The 17,358-nt window shown below is 43.8% G+C and overlaps 2 protein-coding genes across 3 annotated transcripts in view; one reads left to right on the plus strand and one right to left on the minus strand.

The window, feature by feature from the left end:
- Positions 1 to 6,258: 6,258 nt before the first annotated feature.
- Positions 6,259 to 16,519, minus strand: bcat1 (branched chain amino-acid transaminase 1, cytosolic). Its single transcript, XM_070991618.1, has 11 exons — positions 16,438 to 16,519; positions 15,739 to 15,791; positions 12,860 to 13,054; positions 12,564 to 12,674; positions 12,308 to 12,427; positions 12,047 to 12,207; positions 11,802 to 11,944; positions 11,420 to 11,505; positions 11,184 to 11,324; positions 9,610 to 9,684; positions 6,259 to 6,872 (listed from the first exon to the last, which is right to left on the minus strand). The coding sequence occupies exons 2-11, from the start codon at positions 15,766 to 15,768 to the stop codon at positions 6,834 to 6,836; spliced, it is 1,101 nt and encodes a 366-aa protein (XP_070847719.1). The 5' UTR covers positions 15,769 to 15,791; positions 16,438 to 16,519; the 3' UTR covers positions 6,259 to 6,833.
- lrmp (lymphoid-restricted membrane protein) overlaps positions 15,286 to 17,358 on the plus strand; it is a 33,449-nt gene continuing 31,376 nt past the window's right edge. Inside the window, exon 1 of one of the 2 annotated variants that reach the window (XM_070991605.1) lies at positions 15,286 to 15,635. The gene's annotated coding sequence lies outside the window, so the exon portion shown is untranslated. Of the gene's footprint in view, positions 15,636 to 16,791; positions 16,943 to 17,358 lie in introns of those variants that run through there. The other variant, XM_070991606.1, reaches the window with a different exon arrangement.

Raw genomic sequence — 17,358 nt, forward strand, 5'->3', positions numbered from 1 at the left:
GGAATTCTTGAACCGTCACTTTCATTTTATGTGACAGATTTATGGCGTGTGACACTACAGCTCTGCTTTCTATTAGGATGCAGAATAAAGTAAAGGTGATAGAACTGTGACAAACGGCTAGCTCTCCAGAGAGGTAACACTCAATCACTAAAGATCCTCTCCTGAAACAATTAGATGACACTTTCTTTAGCAAAATGAGAAAAATCATGACTCTGTGTTTTCTAATAATTTTCTAACTTGAGTTTGGAAGGATGAAAGGTTAAGATAAAACCCACATTTTTGAATATTGTCTTTTAATTACAAATAAAAAACCATTATCCAATGAAGCTAAAAAAAGGTGGTATCATACCCTAACCCTAAATCAGCATGTCACCTCTTTAAATTCCTTGCTTTGCTGCATTCAGGGTCCCAAACCTGACCATCATGAAGATGCTGTGGAAAAATCTTGAGATAAAAATGGCACATTTTCTCTCTTCAGTACAAAATGAGACTTCAAGTGCCGTGTGACAGAGGAGCATCTCCATTACAACACTGATGAGAAATAAAACAGCTTTTACCACAAAGCAAATCAGGCTTTGGTGCTGAAGCTGTGTGAGTGACACTGATCTCTCTGTGCCTGTGAGTGTGTGTGTATGCCTGATCTTCATCCATCCATCTATCCATCCATCCATTTACTCTAAGCTCTTAAGCAACGCTGCTGTTACAAAGTCCCCTAAAACTCTAAGCCAAGAGCAATAACATGAGCGGCAGGAGGATAACGTTGATGTAATGTCAGACACACACAACTGACACCCAGTGTTACTCTCGTGTTAACAAAACCCATCACGGTCTGTCTGTCCGTCTGAAGGCGCGCGCTAATCTGCTCTTAATCACGAGCTCTTATTTACAAAAAATACATTTTTTATTAATGCAGCAGAGGGGGAGGGGAGTGAGGGAGAGGAGGATGATGGTGATAGTGGTGATGATGATTTTGTGATTAAATGATGCCATCGTTGTGTTGGTGGATTAGGACGGGCATGGAAATAGATTAGTTCTGCAGTGGTTTTTCATCATGATTGGCAGGCCTCCAAAACCTCACTCCACATGCTCCCTCTCCTCTCCTTCTATGGCTCCCTCTCTATAGCAGAGCTGTGCTGAGGCCCATGGTTTGTAGGCTGCTAGCACCACCCGCTGGTGAAGAAAGACGTGACGTTAACGTTCCTCTGCCCCGCATAACCTCACCCTCAGTTAAAATGAACAGGGTGGAGTGGTGCCCAACCAAAACGGTTCCTATGGCAAATTAAAGGGAAAAACCTGTATAAATGTGTGGGGGGAACGTAACAACTGTGGATCCATTCAGAGTGCATGGGAGACAATGAATGGTGTGGTGAAAATACTGCCATCAAAGCACCACTGAAGCTGAGCAGCTGAAGCTGTTGTAGGGAAGTGATCGGGTCGGACAGTTGGTGTACAAATTGCAGACTGATCACACTTAAGACCAGGGCTTGCATGCTGAGGCTTGCGTGTGGTTAGATTCAGGTAACAAAAACACTTAATTTAAGGGAAATGTCAGGGTTTTGGTCACTTAAGTCACTGTTGCCTTTTTCACAACCACATGACCACATGAGAATTGGTACGTATATGTATGATTTCTAGGAGACGAGGATGGTTTTGATTCTCTTGATTTCTCACACATCTGCATATACATATAAAGGTGTCACTGTGCATCACTGGATATTGTCTCACAGCAAAGCAATTGTGTGGAATGTGTTCACCAACAGCACCCTGTGGGTCTTCCACCTAAAAACACAGGGATGTGCTGTGTTTTGCACGCTGCACTGACAGTAGACACTCAGTACATCTGCAAATATCCACACTGTGGCTGCATTACATCTGTCTCTAAGCCTTTTCTGTGATGTATTTCTTCTTGAATAATAGCTGAACATCCGTTTGCATCTCTCAAAAGAAGTCCTTGCTCTTTGCTCCATCAGAGCCTGGTGTTGATGTTCATTGATTCATGAGGATAGAAAGCTGGGCATGTGTTGATTGGTTGTGTACAAATACAAGGTGCAAAGTGTTTAAGAGCAGTGTGGGGGAGTTTTCCTCTGAGTGTACAGAAAATGTGTGAAGTTCTGGAAAGAGACCACTCCTCTGCCCTCCAGTATCGGCGGCCGGTAGCCATCGCTCCTCTTTCTGCGTCCTCATTAGGATTCAAGTGGACACACACACGCACAAATGTGCTAAACTCACAGAATATACACACACACACACAAACAGTTTGATTCTAATTAGGTGACCCAAAGCCACTGATATCATCTGTTATGGTGTGAGACCACAATCTCACCCAGAGCGACCAGTGGCCTCCACAGGCATACCGCCACCGCAGAAGGCTGGAGGAGTGAGGGAAGGAGGAAGGGTAAAGAAAAGACGAATAGAAGGCATACTGGCCTAAGAAGGCAGGGGAAGAGGAGGAAGAACACTACGACAACAACGACAAAAACACAAAGTGGCGCCGAGTTCATTAATTAGAATTTCAAATTGGACAAACTCAAGATGACAGCGTTGCGCTTGTCAAATCAGATCATGCCCCGGCAGGGTGAGACAGAGGGAAGAGAGAGAAGGAGGCACACTGCTCAGAGCCAAATACCACTCTTAGTGGCTGAATGGGTGCCATCTCTCTCTCTCTCTCTCCTTCCCTCTCTCTCTCTCTTCCATTTCCTCTGATTACGCCGACCGCCTCCCCTCTGTCCCTGCGTGAATGTCAAGGCCGCCTTAACAAGAAGTGACAATTAAAACATCATCGCCGTCTCCAGGCTGAATGGGAGCCGGGGTCCCTGGTTTCTGGGGGGGTGGTGGGGGGTAGAGAAAGAGAGAGAGAGAATAAAAGAGATGGAGGAGCTGGAAGGAAAAATAGTATGAGCTGAGAGAAATGGAGAGAGAGATACTTTGGCCACATATACTGAACTGTTATGCCAATAGAGATAAATGTTTGGATGTGTGGATGTATATGTATAAGGGATGGAACAAAACAAGCATGAAACATATGGTACACATCATTAATACTTTATATCACCATAAAGGCAATTCCAGCAATACAGTGCCCTGAAAAAATGACAACAATAACACAGGACCATCAGGATTATGAGAAAAATATAACATTTATTGCTATTTAATGTCTCTTCACTCATTATATGTGAAGGTAATTAGCAGTCTTTCTTTACTCTTTTACAAGAGTAGGTCAATAGTTCTTCATGGCCCTTCTTACAATCAGTTTACAGTTTACTGGCTGCACCAGTGCAGCTGAATGTGAGCCCTGTAGTAAATCTAATCATTGTGACATGTTTTAAGAGTTTAATCTTCTTTTTTTTTGACACTCAGTAATTTCCAAAGTATAGCTAGTACTCTGTCCAGCTTATGTATATCAATGGGGCAAACAATAGAAGAAGAAGAAGAAGAAGAAGAAGAAGAAGAATCAGAGGAACAATCCCCTTTATTTGTCACACATTACATGCACATGCACACACACGCCATGCACTGGTGAAATTTTCCTCCGCCTTTAGCCCATCCTGGTCAGTCCTTCCTCTGCAGTAGACCAGGGGCAGTGGGATGCCATCCGACCGGCGCCCAGGGACCCAGTTTTCTTTCGTCGTCACCATTGGTCAGGTGGTGATCTTCATGCATGTTTTTAGAGGGGGGTTTCATTTTGTTTTTTATGGAGGATCCCCCAGGTGAACACGGGGAGAACATGCAAACTCCACACAGAAAGGCCCCTTTTTCCTCGAGCAGCAGGCACCGAATGCATGGTGGAGGACATGCCACCACTGCCCACAGCGGGAATCGAACACAGGACCTTCTAGCTGTGAGGCGACAGTGTTACCACCGTTCCACCACAATAAAAATTCCATCCAATATAATATCACTAATAACACATCCAGAAGTTGCAGTTAAGAAAGCTCAGAGTCTGACCTCAGACTGAGGTAAATCAGCACAGTGCCACCGCTTCACGCCATCAGAGTTACTTTAACTCTTTCACATAGTTACTAATTATTGCCTCAGAGGCTCATCAGCAACTGTCCAATCAACGCTTGTCGGCTCAAAGTAAATATCAATGAAATATCAACACAAATGTGCTCTTCAGTGCTCCTGGAATGGTTTCAGCGCTGCTAATATCCAACATGCCCTGAAACAATCACGCACTGTGTCCTCACCTGTCTAGATGTCGTTTAGATTAGATTAGATGAAACTGTGATGATCCCTGTGGGCGAATAATGGAGTGAGGGGCTCGAGAGACTAAGTTATAGCTAATGATTATTGAACTAACTGCACTGAGTGTTTACAGTAACAGCAAGGGAAAGCATACAAGAGGAAGGAGAGGAATCTAGAGAATAAGATGGTGAGTTACATGCTATGGTAATTTCACCAGTGGCCTAGATCAAGCAGGCTAGATGGTGTTTGGGTGTTTGGTATTCTGTAGTGTGTGTGTGTGTGTGTGTGTGTGTGTGTGTGTGTGTGTGCACTCACTGGGCTCTACACCAGCTGTGCCACTACACACAAGGAGGGAGCTGCCGCCAAAATGAGCTGTCTTCACAAAGAGCCAAAAATCATCCAGCACGCCACTGGGCACCCCCTTGCACACACACACACACACGCACACATTCACACACATGCATCCATTGCACGCACAGGCAGAGGCAGACATATAGACAAGATCTAAGTTAATGAGGCATGAATTTACAAGTGGACACAACTTAAACTCCTGAGTTTTCATTTTTAAGCTAGTACAATGTATCCCGGTTTATGTTGCGTGTGTGTGCGTGTGTGTGCGTGTACATGTGTGTAGAGCCAAACAGCCAAGGGCTCTCCGGTTTGATGGCTTTCTGTTATGACTCCATTATGCTGATGGCTTTGGTTCTGTTCCAGGTTCTCTGTGAGTGTGTGTATGTATGTGTGTGTGCAAAGGGTGGCAGGCAGGAAGACACTCCTCAGCATCATCAAGGATTGTGGAAGAGTCTCTGCAGAGCCTGGCTCACCCCTCAAGTTCCTGAACCTTTGAAAAGTACTTCACTTGGAGTGGGGACTTTTTCTGCAAGTGGAACTATATTTAGTCTGAAATGCAGGTTTAATTCCTGAGTTCCTAAGAAGGTTCCTGGTCCTCTGGGAAGGTTCCAGCAGTGGAAATGCCATATGTTTAAGCAAAGATGATCATTTTATTAACGGTCTTTAACATTGGATTTTAACATCAGGACAAAATGTATTGTAATAACAATAAAACTTTACAGTACTTGAGCGTACGGTGGTCAGCTGATCATTTATTGTGCTGTACTTACAGTAGGAGACACCAGTGCTCTGACATCATTTGACAGAACACTGACAAGATTCCATTCACACAAACACGACACAACCAGGACTGATGAATACTATTTGTTCAGATGAGTCCAACGAAATAGGAAGAAACTAGTGTGTTACTTATGGATTTCTATTATGTTAGTTTGACGTTTTTATGTAAAGGTTTTATACATGAGGTTCTGTTAGTAATATAACACCAAACAAGTATTTGCTATATAAAGATATAGTGGAGTAATGGCGCCCTGAGCAGAGAGTAAAGACACATTCCTTCTGCTTGTAATCTGAGCTTTTCTGTGCTTTGCTTTAGTAGCCGGTGTGTCCCTACATGTGAAACTGTTGTCCCTCCATGCGCTTTCTGTTGGTAAGCAGCAGCTCTGTCCCCCTGCTCCTCTCCATGCAACACCTGGCAGAATATTTTCACCTAACTTGGTGCTCTAGTGCGACATCTAGTGTCAGTGAATATGACATGTTGAACCTTTAAAGCAGAGGTGGGGAACCACCAGCATCTGGGCTGTATATGACCAACAAGGCCATTTGATTCAGACCGTGATGCAATGACTTTTTTCCAGTGATAAAAGAAAATGATGTAAAATACGTGCATAGTGGTTATGTTTCATGATAACATTCATCATAGTGGCTGTCAGTAAAAAAAAAGTGATGCTTAGAGTGATGGAAAATGGCAATCATGAGCATCATTATAGCTCAAAACATGTCAGATGAGCTGCAGGACAAACGTACTTGGATAAAGTTTGAGTGCCCAACAAGCAGCTTTAAGAAGACCACATTCTGACAGAGACAGTGTTATGCAGGCAAGTTTTGTGGTGGATGAGTTAATAGCTGAAGAAGCTAAAACTGACTTGCAAAGACATGGTTCCACTCAACAATGAAAAAAAACCCCATCATCATCATCATCATCATCATCATCATCATCATCATCATCACTGCCCTCTGACATAAGATGCCTCATCAAAGAGAAGCAGTTCCAGTCATTACAGATGTGATATAGCCCACCTGTAGTTCCTTTTAAACTCTTACACATGTGACATGAAATTCTCTGTAACTCATACGAATGTTTGTAACATCTTACATGTTTTGCCAAAGCCTCAGCTGTGTCCCTGATGCTGGTTGGAAAAGGAGATGAGGAGCATCAGAATAAGCCACAGTAGCTGGGTTAGTGTAAGTTATTGTGCAGTATTGCATGAGACATTAGCCTACTTTTGTTAATTATTTTGGACAGTTGTGTGTTTGTCATTAAATTAAGTTTAAAAGGAGGTAAAGTGGAATGACAGTCTTGCCACAGAGCTGTTCTCCAGCATATTGCAGTTAAACTACAAATATTGCACATACTTGTTTCCTATGAAGTGTACATTTACAGTATGACTTTGGTTGTTGTATAATAGTATGTCCACCGTGTGCACACGCTGGTCATTATGTGTGTGTGTGTGTGTGTGTGTGTGTGTGTGTGTGTGTGTGTGCGTGTGTGTGTGTTTCAGGCTTCCTCATCACTGCTACACCAGGAGGGTCCAGTCGCTGGGTGTGCGTCCATACTGTAAGAGAGCAAAGGTCATGAAAAGGTTATAAGAAAGTCTCTGGTCCTCCTGAGGCCTAAGCAGTAAAAAAAAAAATCACTAAAGCACTAAACTTCTCTCGCCTGCCGCCGCTTAATTGCGAGCAAAACACAAATCAAAAAATGAAATCAAATATCCATGAGCAAATCTGCAAACTCAGCCGCCAACGGAACACAACAGAGGAAGGGAACTATAATAAAAATCAAAACAAAATGTTCCCCAATCCATGACAGCCGCAGAGACAAATCCAATTATTTGCGTCTCATGTTGCAAATTTGTTCTAATGGTCGAAGTGAGAAAGTAAATAAACGCCTGCGAAGGGGAAACAAAAGAATGTGATTTCTAATTAACTTGAAAGAGGAACAGCAGGGCGACTTAGTGAAGCCATCTTTCATCTGCTGCCTCAGACCACTCGTTTGTTTGTTGCACAATGTTGTCTTCAAGAGAGGAGTGTGTGTGGGGGGATAACACCGCGCTGCTTCCCTCCAAATGAAATGTCAACAGATTTAACAGCGCCGCGGAAGGAGCGCAGCGTTTTCCAGCGTTTTGTCGATTTTATTGTTCATTAAGCTTCACTCCCGCCCCTTCCCCCTCCCTCCACCAAATCTTCTTCTTCCTCCTCCTCCTCTCTCCTCTCCCACTTGTTCGAGGCTTCATTTGCAGCATCTTGGCTTTGAAGATCACAAAAGGCTGAGGCAATAATTGGGTTTGTGCAATTACAGCGAGCTTAATGAGAGAATTCAGGAGTTTGTCTTGCCCCTATCTCCAACTCTCCACGCTCCACCATTAGGCCCGCAGCCGTCTCTCTCTGAAGAGCTGTCGACGGAGGAAGATGTTATCGGATAGAAAGATGTGGTCAACGCGTTCATAACACACATCATGCATTCATACGAGGCCCCGGATGATGCAGAGGGCAGATATGCTAATCGCCTGGCCCGGCCTGACCAGAAAGACAAAAAACACAGATGCAGTGCAGAAAGTAAAAACAGCGAGAGGGAGACAAAGCAAAAGGAAAGATAACTAGTTGAAGAGATAAGGCACATCAACTAATCAAAGTGTTTCAAGGATGTTTAGAAGATCAGAAAAAGGCCGCTATCAGCTCTTATAATTTAGACGTGGATGCCTGCAGAGCATCCAGGGCCACAAGAGTCAAAGTTTAGGATTCAGAATCTTCATAAGCTTGTCATAAGAACAGCTAAACAAGGACACGCTGACCTTCAATTCTGCCCCCAGTCAGGAGTATTTGTGAAGCCACTGCTCGTGCACTCCATTGTTAGATTATAACACTGATGCAGCAACGCACAAGGAGCATTTTACTTTGTGTTCATTGCCTTGGACATTTCTCCAGACTTTGCTTTTTTAGTGAAATGTTGGATAATTTCCCCTCTTTACATGAAACCATCTGAGAAGCATAGGAGGAAAATGTCTCTGTGGTGGAACTGCCAACAAATCACAGACATCTTAAATGTGACCCTGTATTGTATTTCACAAGCTTATCATTGTGCTTTTGTGTAAAATCTAAATCTGAGATGTACAGTAGTAACATTTGCCTCAGAAATGGAGTGGAGAATAAGTATAAAGTGGCATTCCAATGGAAACACTCAAGCACAGGCATGTCAAAACTGTAAATAAGTACAGTAACTCATCTAGTCAGACAGAAAGTACAAAGACTAAAGGTTAATACGTTCGTAATAAGACTTTTAAGGGTTCTCGCTCTAGTTTCAGAAGCTGGAGGGTTAATAGGTTTTCACCTCTGTGCGTGTGTGTTCTAACAAGTTATGTTAAAAAACTTCAGATTTTGGCTGGAGTTTGGTGGACAGAAAACACTTGACCGAAGGATTTCTGCGCTTTAGCTTGAGCTCTGGTGCATGGAACATGAGAGGGCCTCTCCCAGTACAAGCGACGAATTAAGGATCGCATTCAAGCCCATACCCCTGCTGATAATAGGCTCATTACACAGCACAATAACAGAAAGTCAGCGATACATAACACGCTCATTAACACAAATCAAGCCCTCAGCAAAGAACATTATGAATCTGTTTTAACCTGCAGAGCTGCATAGACTGTAGAGGTGGCGTGTTTGTAGGCCATGTACAATATTACCAAGTCATTACTCGTGACTTAATAAGATATTTCACTTTTTATGTACTTACAGGCAAGGTAATGCATGCAGTGGGCGTGCAATGAATATGGACCAATGTTTTTTTTTTTTCATAAAATAACAACTTAATGCTTTTATCTCATTGAGGAGCCTAATAATCACAGAGATATAAACCCTGTAATGCAATTGTAGAGATGTGTGATAAGTTAATATTTGGAGGGAATATTTGTTTCTGTTAGGTTTTCACCAACCATATTTTTTTAATTTAGCCAACATTTTCTATTTCTTTGCCTTTTTTTCAGTGAAGCTTCGTTCTTGTTGGTGAGTAAATGTGTGAACGCTGACGAGGCTGACATGCAATGAAGCACATATGTTCTAGGCATTGTCATTTTGTCCCATTGCCTCTCACACTCCCACCTTTTATGTACCTTTTTACCTCCTATTATACAATCACATCACTGAATGCTTTGTTTAAAGTTACCTATTACTGCCTGAAAATAGAGTCCTGAGGGTGACAGGAGTGTAAAGAACACAGATGCTCAACCAGCTGTTACTAAGCTAGGCGAAACATCTGCGTGCATGCATGTGAGCGTGTGTGTCTGTGCGTCCACCAACCTGTATATCTGTGAGTTCTTTTGATATCCGTGACGTCAGCTTTGAGTCTTTATCCTGAGCGGGGAGGCATAAGTTCTAAAAACACACAATTTCAATAATTTAATCACTTCTGTGAGCTTACTTGTTACAATATAAATTATAAGACCGTAGAGGAAATAAAGTAAACACATTATGATATTAAAACATGAAGCCAGAGGGTTGTGAAGACCTTGTAAAGATAAAAACTGTCCACAAGAGACCGTGAGCATCATTCATCAAAGTACGAAGCTCCACAAGTTTTTACAGATAACTACTTTTTAGTAAAATGTGCTTCAAAGAAAGACAGCGTGACTTTTTTTTAGAGTGTAGCTGAAATAAACAGAGGCTCTAGGCACCAACCTCCTCATCATGACGCAGAAGATGAGAGGGCAAAATGATTTAAAGACTGAAAGACTGAGGCTACAGCCAAGAGAATCAGATTCTATGTGTGCAAATACAAGAAATTTGACTCCGGTTTAAAGCTGCAGTAGGTAACTTGTATAAAAGTAATTTTTTGTCATATTTGCTAAAACCCTATGTCCAGACAGCAGTACATGAAACATGTAATCTGTGAGAAAAAAAAACAGCTTCATTGGTCCCACCTACTGATCCTACTGCGATTTGCAAGAATCCACTGCGCCCGACACAAAACAACCAATCAGAGCCAGAGGAGCGTCTGAGGGAGTCTCTGACATCTGTCAATCACTACTCACACATGTTGCAAACCGCCCCCTCCCTCTGCTCATGCTACTGACTACCGATCAGTCAAACAGCTCTGTGAGCGGCGTCAGGAGGCTAATGAAAGTTATGGCGGAGCAACAGCCACCCACAAAGGAGAAAGTGCCCATACCGCTGCTGCCAACAACAGAATATATGGCTAAGACAACAAATAACCATAAAGCTAGTATGGCGATTGTTACAGTCACACTCTGCAGCGTGTACGGTATGTTAGCGACTGTGATGTAGCGGCTGGGCAGAGTTAGCTTGTTTCCGATGCTAAGGCTAATGTTACTGGTTGTCACGGCAGCCGCGCAGACACTGCAGGGAGGAGGGGCTCGGAGGCAGGGCATGAGTGCAGCGGAGAAGGAGGGGGAGTGACGTGAACTTCTGTTGGTTCAAATTTTCAGGCTAAGTCTCTCTTCTCGGTCTTACCTACTGCAGCTTTAAACATTGCACTAAATTATTTGCACTAATTTCTTGCATAAAATAGTAGAAACAAGCAGCTGCTTGGCTTTAAGGGAACTAAATCTGCCTACCAGCATCTCTAAAACTCACTGATTAACATGTTACATTTGTTACATGCAACAAAAATTAAAGCTGTCAAGTTGTGGTTTTACACGAGGTTCTGTCCTGGACTATTTCATGGCTGGGAACACTCGCTTCCTGATTCTGGTCGTCACTATGAGCTTACTAAGAAACTAGCAGAGACTTCAGGAAGTGACAGCTACACGAAAATGACTGACACAATACTGATTTTTATTTTCCTTAATCTAATTGTCTTTATATTGGTGAACAGATCCGTACAGAATGTGTCTGCCTGCTGCTCTCTCTCTTACCTGTCCCTGGTAAACAATGCGTCCTATGGGGCAGATCATGCAGGCTGTACCAGAGCCAAACACCTCTTTGACCCGCTGCTGCTTCAGAGCAGAGCACAGCTGGCTCATGGTCAGGTAGCGCTCTGTCACCTCAAACTCACCCTGGACACAGAGAGACAAAGGACCAGAGGAAATGTGAGGCCTAATTTGGAATATTCATCCATGCATGTTGATCTTCATGGTTTTGTCTTACTAACCCATTTCCTGGTTAGCTCCAGGATGCTCTGTCGGGTTACACCTGGGAGTATGACACCATCCAGAGGTGGAGTTGCAAGTTCCTCCTCTGAAAAAGAATACATTTATAAAGAGAGCACAAAAAAAATGTTGAGGCAAACAAACATGATGCTGTACTGTATATCATCATGTTGCAGTAACATTATTCTGCCAGTGGAGGTCACATTTGTAAAACACTTTGTCCCCAAAGGATACTGAACACTGTTTGCATCTGTGGTGCAAATGGAATATGAACCAACATCCCCTTTGACCTCTTGTCCCTCCAACTCTACTTCTACCACTTCATCTAGACCAAAGCAAAACAGCCTGCGATTGGCCAAGAGAGCTTCTGGTCATGTGACTAACCTCCATCCTCATTGATCCAGTGCAGGAAGATGTTCATGGTTCCTGCCTCAGTGATCTTGTGATCGTCTCCGTACAGCCACAGCACCTGCTGACACCCATGATCCGCTGCTTCGTACTGGGCAAACAAAGAACAGCCGTAGTTCCTGCAGAATTCCAAAGCAACAATTGCACTTATGATTGACTGAGTTATGACTGACTATCGGTGAATAAAAACTAAAACATGCGCACAGTATGTGTCCACCCACCCTCCCATCTTGCAGTCTCCAGTTCCTCCTTTCCAAGCTCGTGTGTACTTTGGGTCGGCCCACAAGGACAGGGCCTCTTCTTCAGTGCTGAAGTAAGCGCCCGATGGACTCAAGATCACATACAGCAAGGCATGGCTGGGCTTCTTCATGCCTAGAGAAGACTACCGTGGACACATAAACACATAGCAATGCATTTTAAATTTCCTTTACTTAAAAAAAGAAACCTTAATGATGACTGCAGGATTTCATTCTCCTCCTTACCTCAGTACCAATAAACGTCGGTCTGATGTACAGACCCGTTGTGTCTGAGTGAGGAGCCCAGTCCTGGTCGATCTCCACCAGTCGTCTGATACACTCCAGCAGCTCTGACTGATCAAAAGCCTGGAGGAGGGAGAGAGGTAGAGAAAGACAAGACAAGGAGAGAATCAAATATCAGAAGTGAAGCTGAAGTTGTGGCTGAAATTTCAGTCGTTTTTTCATCACCCATCCACTCATTCATTCCTCTCGTCCATCTTACAGGTAGACAAGCTCTCTCAGCAGATTTGGACATGCGGCTCATGTTGAGCATCGGCCTGAAGAGACGCAGCTGGTTGTCACCCCCACGGTACGCCTTCAGCCCTTCAAAGAGCTGGTGAGAGGAGAAGAGAGAGAAGCAGCTAAGGAAGACTCTTTGTCTTTTGAATAAGCTGAAACCCTCATCCTAAACTCCCTGTCTCGTGACAGAACGTAGCATGAGATGGGACATTAAATCCACTTAACCTGAGAAGGTATAAACAGTAGGGCTAAAGTTTCAATCCCTCCTGGTCAGTGTACCTGTATGCCGTAGTGTAGCGACGAACAGGCCGGGTGGAACGACAGGTTCCCAAAGGGCTTGATGAGTGGAGCCTGCCATCCTTCAGCCGCGCTCCACTCTATGGTCAGCATGTGGTCAGTGAAGGCAGTCCCGAAGGTGAACACCTCCGGTTTGGTCTTTGGAGTCGACGTCAGCTGGATAACTAGGTCGGCTGCCTGGTTCAAAGACACAGAGGAGAACCTGTAAAGGAAATGTGTGTGTGTGTGTGTGTGTGTGTGTGTGTGTGTGTGTGTGTGTGTGTGTGTGAGAGAGAGAGAGACACCTGGTGTTTATCACGTTGTGGGGACAAAAATCTGTTTACACAGTCACATTGTGGGGACTCACCTGCATTATGGGGACAAAATGCAGGCCCCCTTAATGTAACTCATTAAATTTTAGGTTGAAGACTGAGGAAAGGGTTACGGGTTTAGTGAGGTTACGTCAGGTATAGGGTTAGGAATAGGCAAATAGTGGTTAAGGTTAGGTTTGGGTTAGGGTTAGGGTAAGGCCCCAGGAAATGAATGTAAGTCTATGTAATGTCCCCACAGGTGATAAAAACACAACGTGTGTGTGTGTGTGTGTGTGTGTGTGTGTGTGTGTGTGTGTGTGTGTGTGTGTGTGTGTGTGTGTGTGTGTGTGTGTGTGTGTGTGTGTGTGTGTGTGAGATGTAGTCAGAGCCTCCAGCTTTTCTAGGAATGCATTTCAGCTCTCACCTTCTTTAGGTAAGGCCCTCAAACTTCCAAGGGTTCAAGGGTTCAAGGGTTCAAGCCCTGAAGGGGCAGAACCCTAATGTGTGTGTGTGTGTGTGTGTGTGTGTGTGTGCCTACTTATTATTGGTATCATTATCATAATATCAACAGCTCAAATTGCTGTGAGCTGAAATGAGCTAGAAACATAACACTGGGACAAATAATTGGAAATGATGTGCAAGTGTGCAAATCTTGATGCACATCTTCAGGTGGTGTTTGGGAACAGGCCTACCCAAGCAGTTTGAGCCCGGCCCATCAGCGTGTAGCAGGTAGCTCCAACCCCAGTGAACCATTTTAGGTGTGCATGCTCTGGGGGCAAGTAGTAAGCAAACGCTGATGTGTCGTATGGATTGGTGCAAGTGGGTGTGGTATCATCATGTTTGCACGTAACTCAGGATGCCTTTAAGCAATCCACTTAAACTCCCTGGAGACAAGGGCTACCCTCTGAACATTCGGACACAGTTTCATGTAAATCCATTGAACGTGGGACAATGTTGAATGCGCAAATATTGAAATGCTGCAGGCTTTGTGCTATCAATGGTCTCACCCCTTGTTTAAACAAATTCAAAGCATCTGAAATGACTTTGCTCACCTTCGTGAAGAATAAAACATGCAAAAAGGCTTGGAGCTGCAAACCACTACCTGTGGTTGTATTTCTAATTGCTTTTCAGTGTCAGTTTGGCCAGCGGCAGGTGCCATAACATGACGTGGCAGATTGCTACATGCAACGTGAGTCAAAGTTTACCTCTCGGTGACCACACTGCTGCGTAACATCAATGACACGTACAGAAAGGAGCTGCAACTTACACTTTTTATATAACTACATTGAGGTTCTCAATCATGCCACTTGGAGGTCAAAGGTCATGGTTAGATATAGAACAGAATAGCATCACATTTGAACCGAAGGACTTGAATCTGAGTCACCTGGTCTTGGAGTGTGCTCTGTCCTGATGCTGCATTTATGGTGTAACAGTAACAGCAGGTTGAGGAATATGTGTCATATTCATCAAGAACATGCGCTGTCCTGCCCTGTCCTGCCCTGTCCTGTCCTGCCCTGTCCTGTCCTGTCCTGTCCTGTCCTGTCCTGCTGTTTTGAGTTATGGGATCCTTTTAAAAGGACACCTCTTTCTGCTCTGCCATTCAGCTAGTTGTCTGTTGCAGTTATCTGGGATTAGACTGGCTCTGCCACCCCTCCCTTTTCATGCAGAGGGTTGCTTGCACCATAATCCCAGATTAGAGTACAGGAGAAGTGGTGAGTGACCACAGTCACACTGCGAGAAAGTGGTCAAAGTAATGCATTTTTTCTCCCGTATTTGTACATTCACCTTCGTCTTCGCTACATCAAATTCCTACATACATATTAATGTAGGTCTACCTGCTGCTTGATTGTTTAAATTCCCCTTTTTTTAAATGTGTCATATCTGGCATTGTTTATCTACAGTCTCCAAACCAAAGCCAGCACGCATCCCTGAGTGTGAGTGTGTGTGTGTGTGTGTGTGTGTGTGTGTGTGTGTGTGTCTGCAAATGGCCACCCTAATCTCTACCTGAGCCTGCTGTCTACTGCTCAGGTGTTCAGGGTCAGAAAACAAGCAAAGCTCCCGCTACTTAGCGTGAGCTGGGAAAGTGGATTCTGCTGAGCGGGCTGCGCCAGGAGGAAGAGGACCAGTGCAGGAATGAACGCTAGCTGCGTACTCACCCTCACAAATGGTGAAAACATGGACAAGTCAAGAGCTAAATCAACACCTTAGAAAAGGTGTCCACGGCTTTACAGCAGATGGACTCTTTCAGGTGCTAGAACGCCCATTGGATTATTTTTTTGTGTATTTTGTCGTCACAGTAAGAACACCGACGAATGAGTGCGTCTCTCAAGGCCTTTCAGCGCGGCTCATGCAACATGAGGACAAGAAGCAGAGCTGGAATATCTTCCATTTGGAGCGACAGGGGGGATTTTTACGTATAAGGAAGCCGAGGAATCATCAAGATGCTGCAGCTGGAGCAGCTACTGGGGGTAGGAGTCCTTATATCATTCAGACAGTGGGCTTAACCTTTAGCATATCACCTGTTGTACAAACCAAACAGCCACAGCTCACTTCAATTAATTGTTTCAATACCTTGAAGCTTGGAGTGCGGATGTCAGCCATCAGGGTGGTGGAATGTTGCTTCCCTGAAAACAGTTTGAAACAATCCAGTGATAACAATAAAAACAGACAATCAAGAAATGATAGATAAACGTGCACCCTCTTCAACAAAAGCAATAACAGCAGTGTGTGTCAGCAGAGCAAGGAAAATGAGGAATGCGGCAAGACAGGGGAAAGCCTGCTGAGCAGGCTGAAATATCTTGTTAGATTCTGCAGCCAGATTCCTTCAATCAGTCGTCCAAAGTCACAGAATATTTTCTCTATAACAACAACAGACTGCAAACTTAAGTCGACATGCAACAATCTTTTACTGATAATAATCATGCAGCTCGTTTTCTATTATTTTTGGCCACACTGCATGAACTTCTGATCGAATACCTTTTAAAATGCAGGTATAAACAGAAATATATATATATATATATACACACACACACACACACACACACACACACACACACACACACACACACACAGTCTTTCCTGAAACCCATAAGGCTTTATATGAGTTTCAAGTAGGTCTGAAAACATGAGTCATTTTCCTGCTTTAATACAGCCTATTAATATTGTGTACTTACACTTTTAATTAATTTAGTTGTAAGTTGTGCTACCAGTATTTATCCCCAACATTCACACAGCAGCGTAACAGTCAGTCAGTACTGCAGGATAAGTTACCTTCAGAGCGGGAGAGACGTCTGATCCAAAGGTGTGTGTGCTGAAATTCACACAGTGCACCTTCAAGTACTCCCTTGTAAACCGCTTACTGCATGCTCAGGTTGAAGCCAGCCCCTGCCTTGTCATGACAGCAAACATCCAAATTAGCCCAATTAACATTTCATCACTTTTGAGGTGGTGACGTGTGAGAAAAAAGATGGCGGGCTAGGCTTTAATGGGCGAAATTTGAAAACTCTCCGTGGATGTGAAGTTGCGGCTTCTCATGTCGGCTGCCGTGTCCCGTTCGGGCCACAGGGAGGGGGTGCTGGCTCATTTTTAGAGCCGCGGACGCCCGTTGAGCGTTTAACTGCTTCTGTCTCGCGCTGCAGCTTCACGCCACCTGTGCGCGAGCTCTCCGCGTGAGGCTGGACACTTGGACAAACATTTCGTCGCGGATGTTCGCTCGCACGAGCGTTACAAGGTGAAGAAAATCCAGACAAAGGCTGTTTGAAGAGTGAAACAGAAGGTGGGCTTTTTTATTTGTTTAGACATGGCGGTCAGGTGTTTATGTTTGTGTGTAAATGTGCGCTCGAGTGGTAAAAAATGTAAATGTTAGCGTGGCTGTCTTTGCTGGACATATTTAATCATCAATTTAATGCATTTGTTTTGCTTAGTTCATGTTAAAGACGACCTTATTTTACAATATACTGTAGTGAAATTACTTGTGATGTCCAGTTTATTTATTTATTTCAACTGCAGGGGCTATTCTCGATAGAATCTTACGGAAATTAATAATAATAATAATAATAATAATAATAATAATAATAATAATAATACATCTTTTCAGGGTGCTTACAGAAGCTTGTCTAAACGCTGTTTTGTTCAGAATTCGTTATCAAACTCTTGAATGAATTTGCTCGTTTGCGCACCTGGAGCCTGATG

Source organism: Chaetodon trifascialis, chromosome 22 (assembly GCF_039877785.1).
Source record: "Chaetodon trifascialis isolate fChaTrf1 chromosome 22, fChaTrf1.hap1, whole genome shotgun sequence".
Taxonomy (NCBI): domain Eukaryota; kingdom Metazoa; phylum Chordata; class Actinopteri; order Chaetodontiformes; family Chaetodontidae; genus Chaetodon; species Chaetodon trifascialis.

Bases quoted from the DNA above. Each gene is read 5' to 3' on its own strand.
- bcat1 (XM_070991618.1), bottom strand. From the start codon at position 15,768: ATGGCTGACATCCGCACTCCAAGCTTCAAG. The intron at 13,055-15,738 runs GTATTGAAACAA...TCTTTGAACCAG, and splicing joins TCCGCACTCCAAGCTTCAAG to GCAGCCGACCTAGTTATCCA. The intron at 6,873-9,609 runs GTTGGTGGACGC...GCTCTCTTACAG, and splicing joins AAGAACTCACAGATATACAG to TATGGACGCACACCCAGCGA.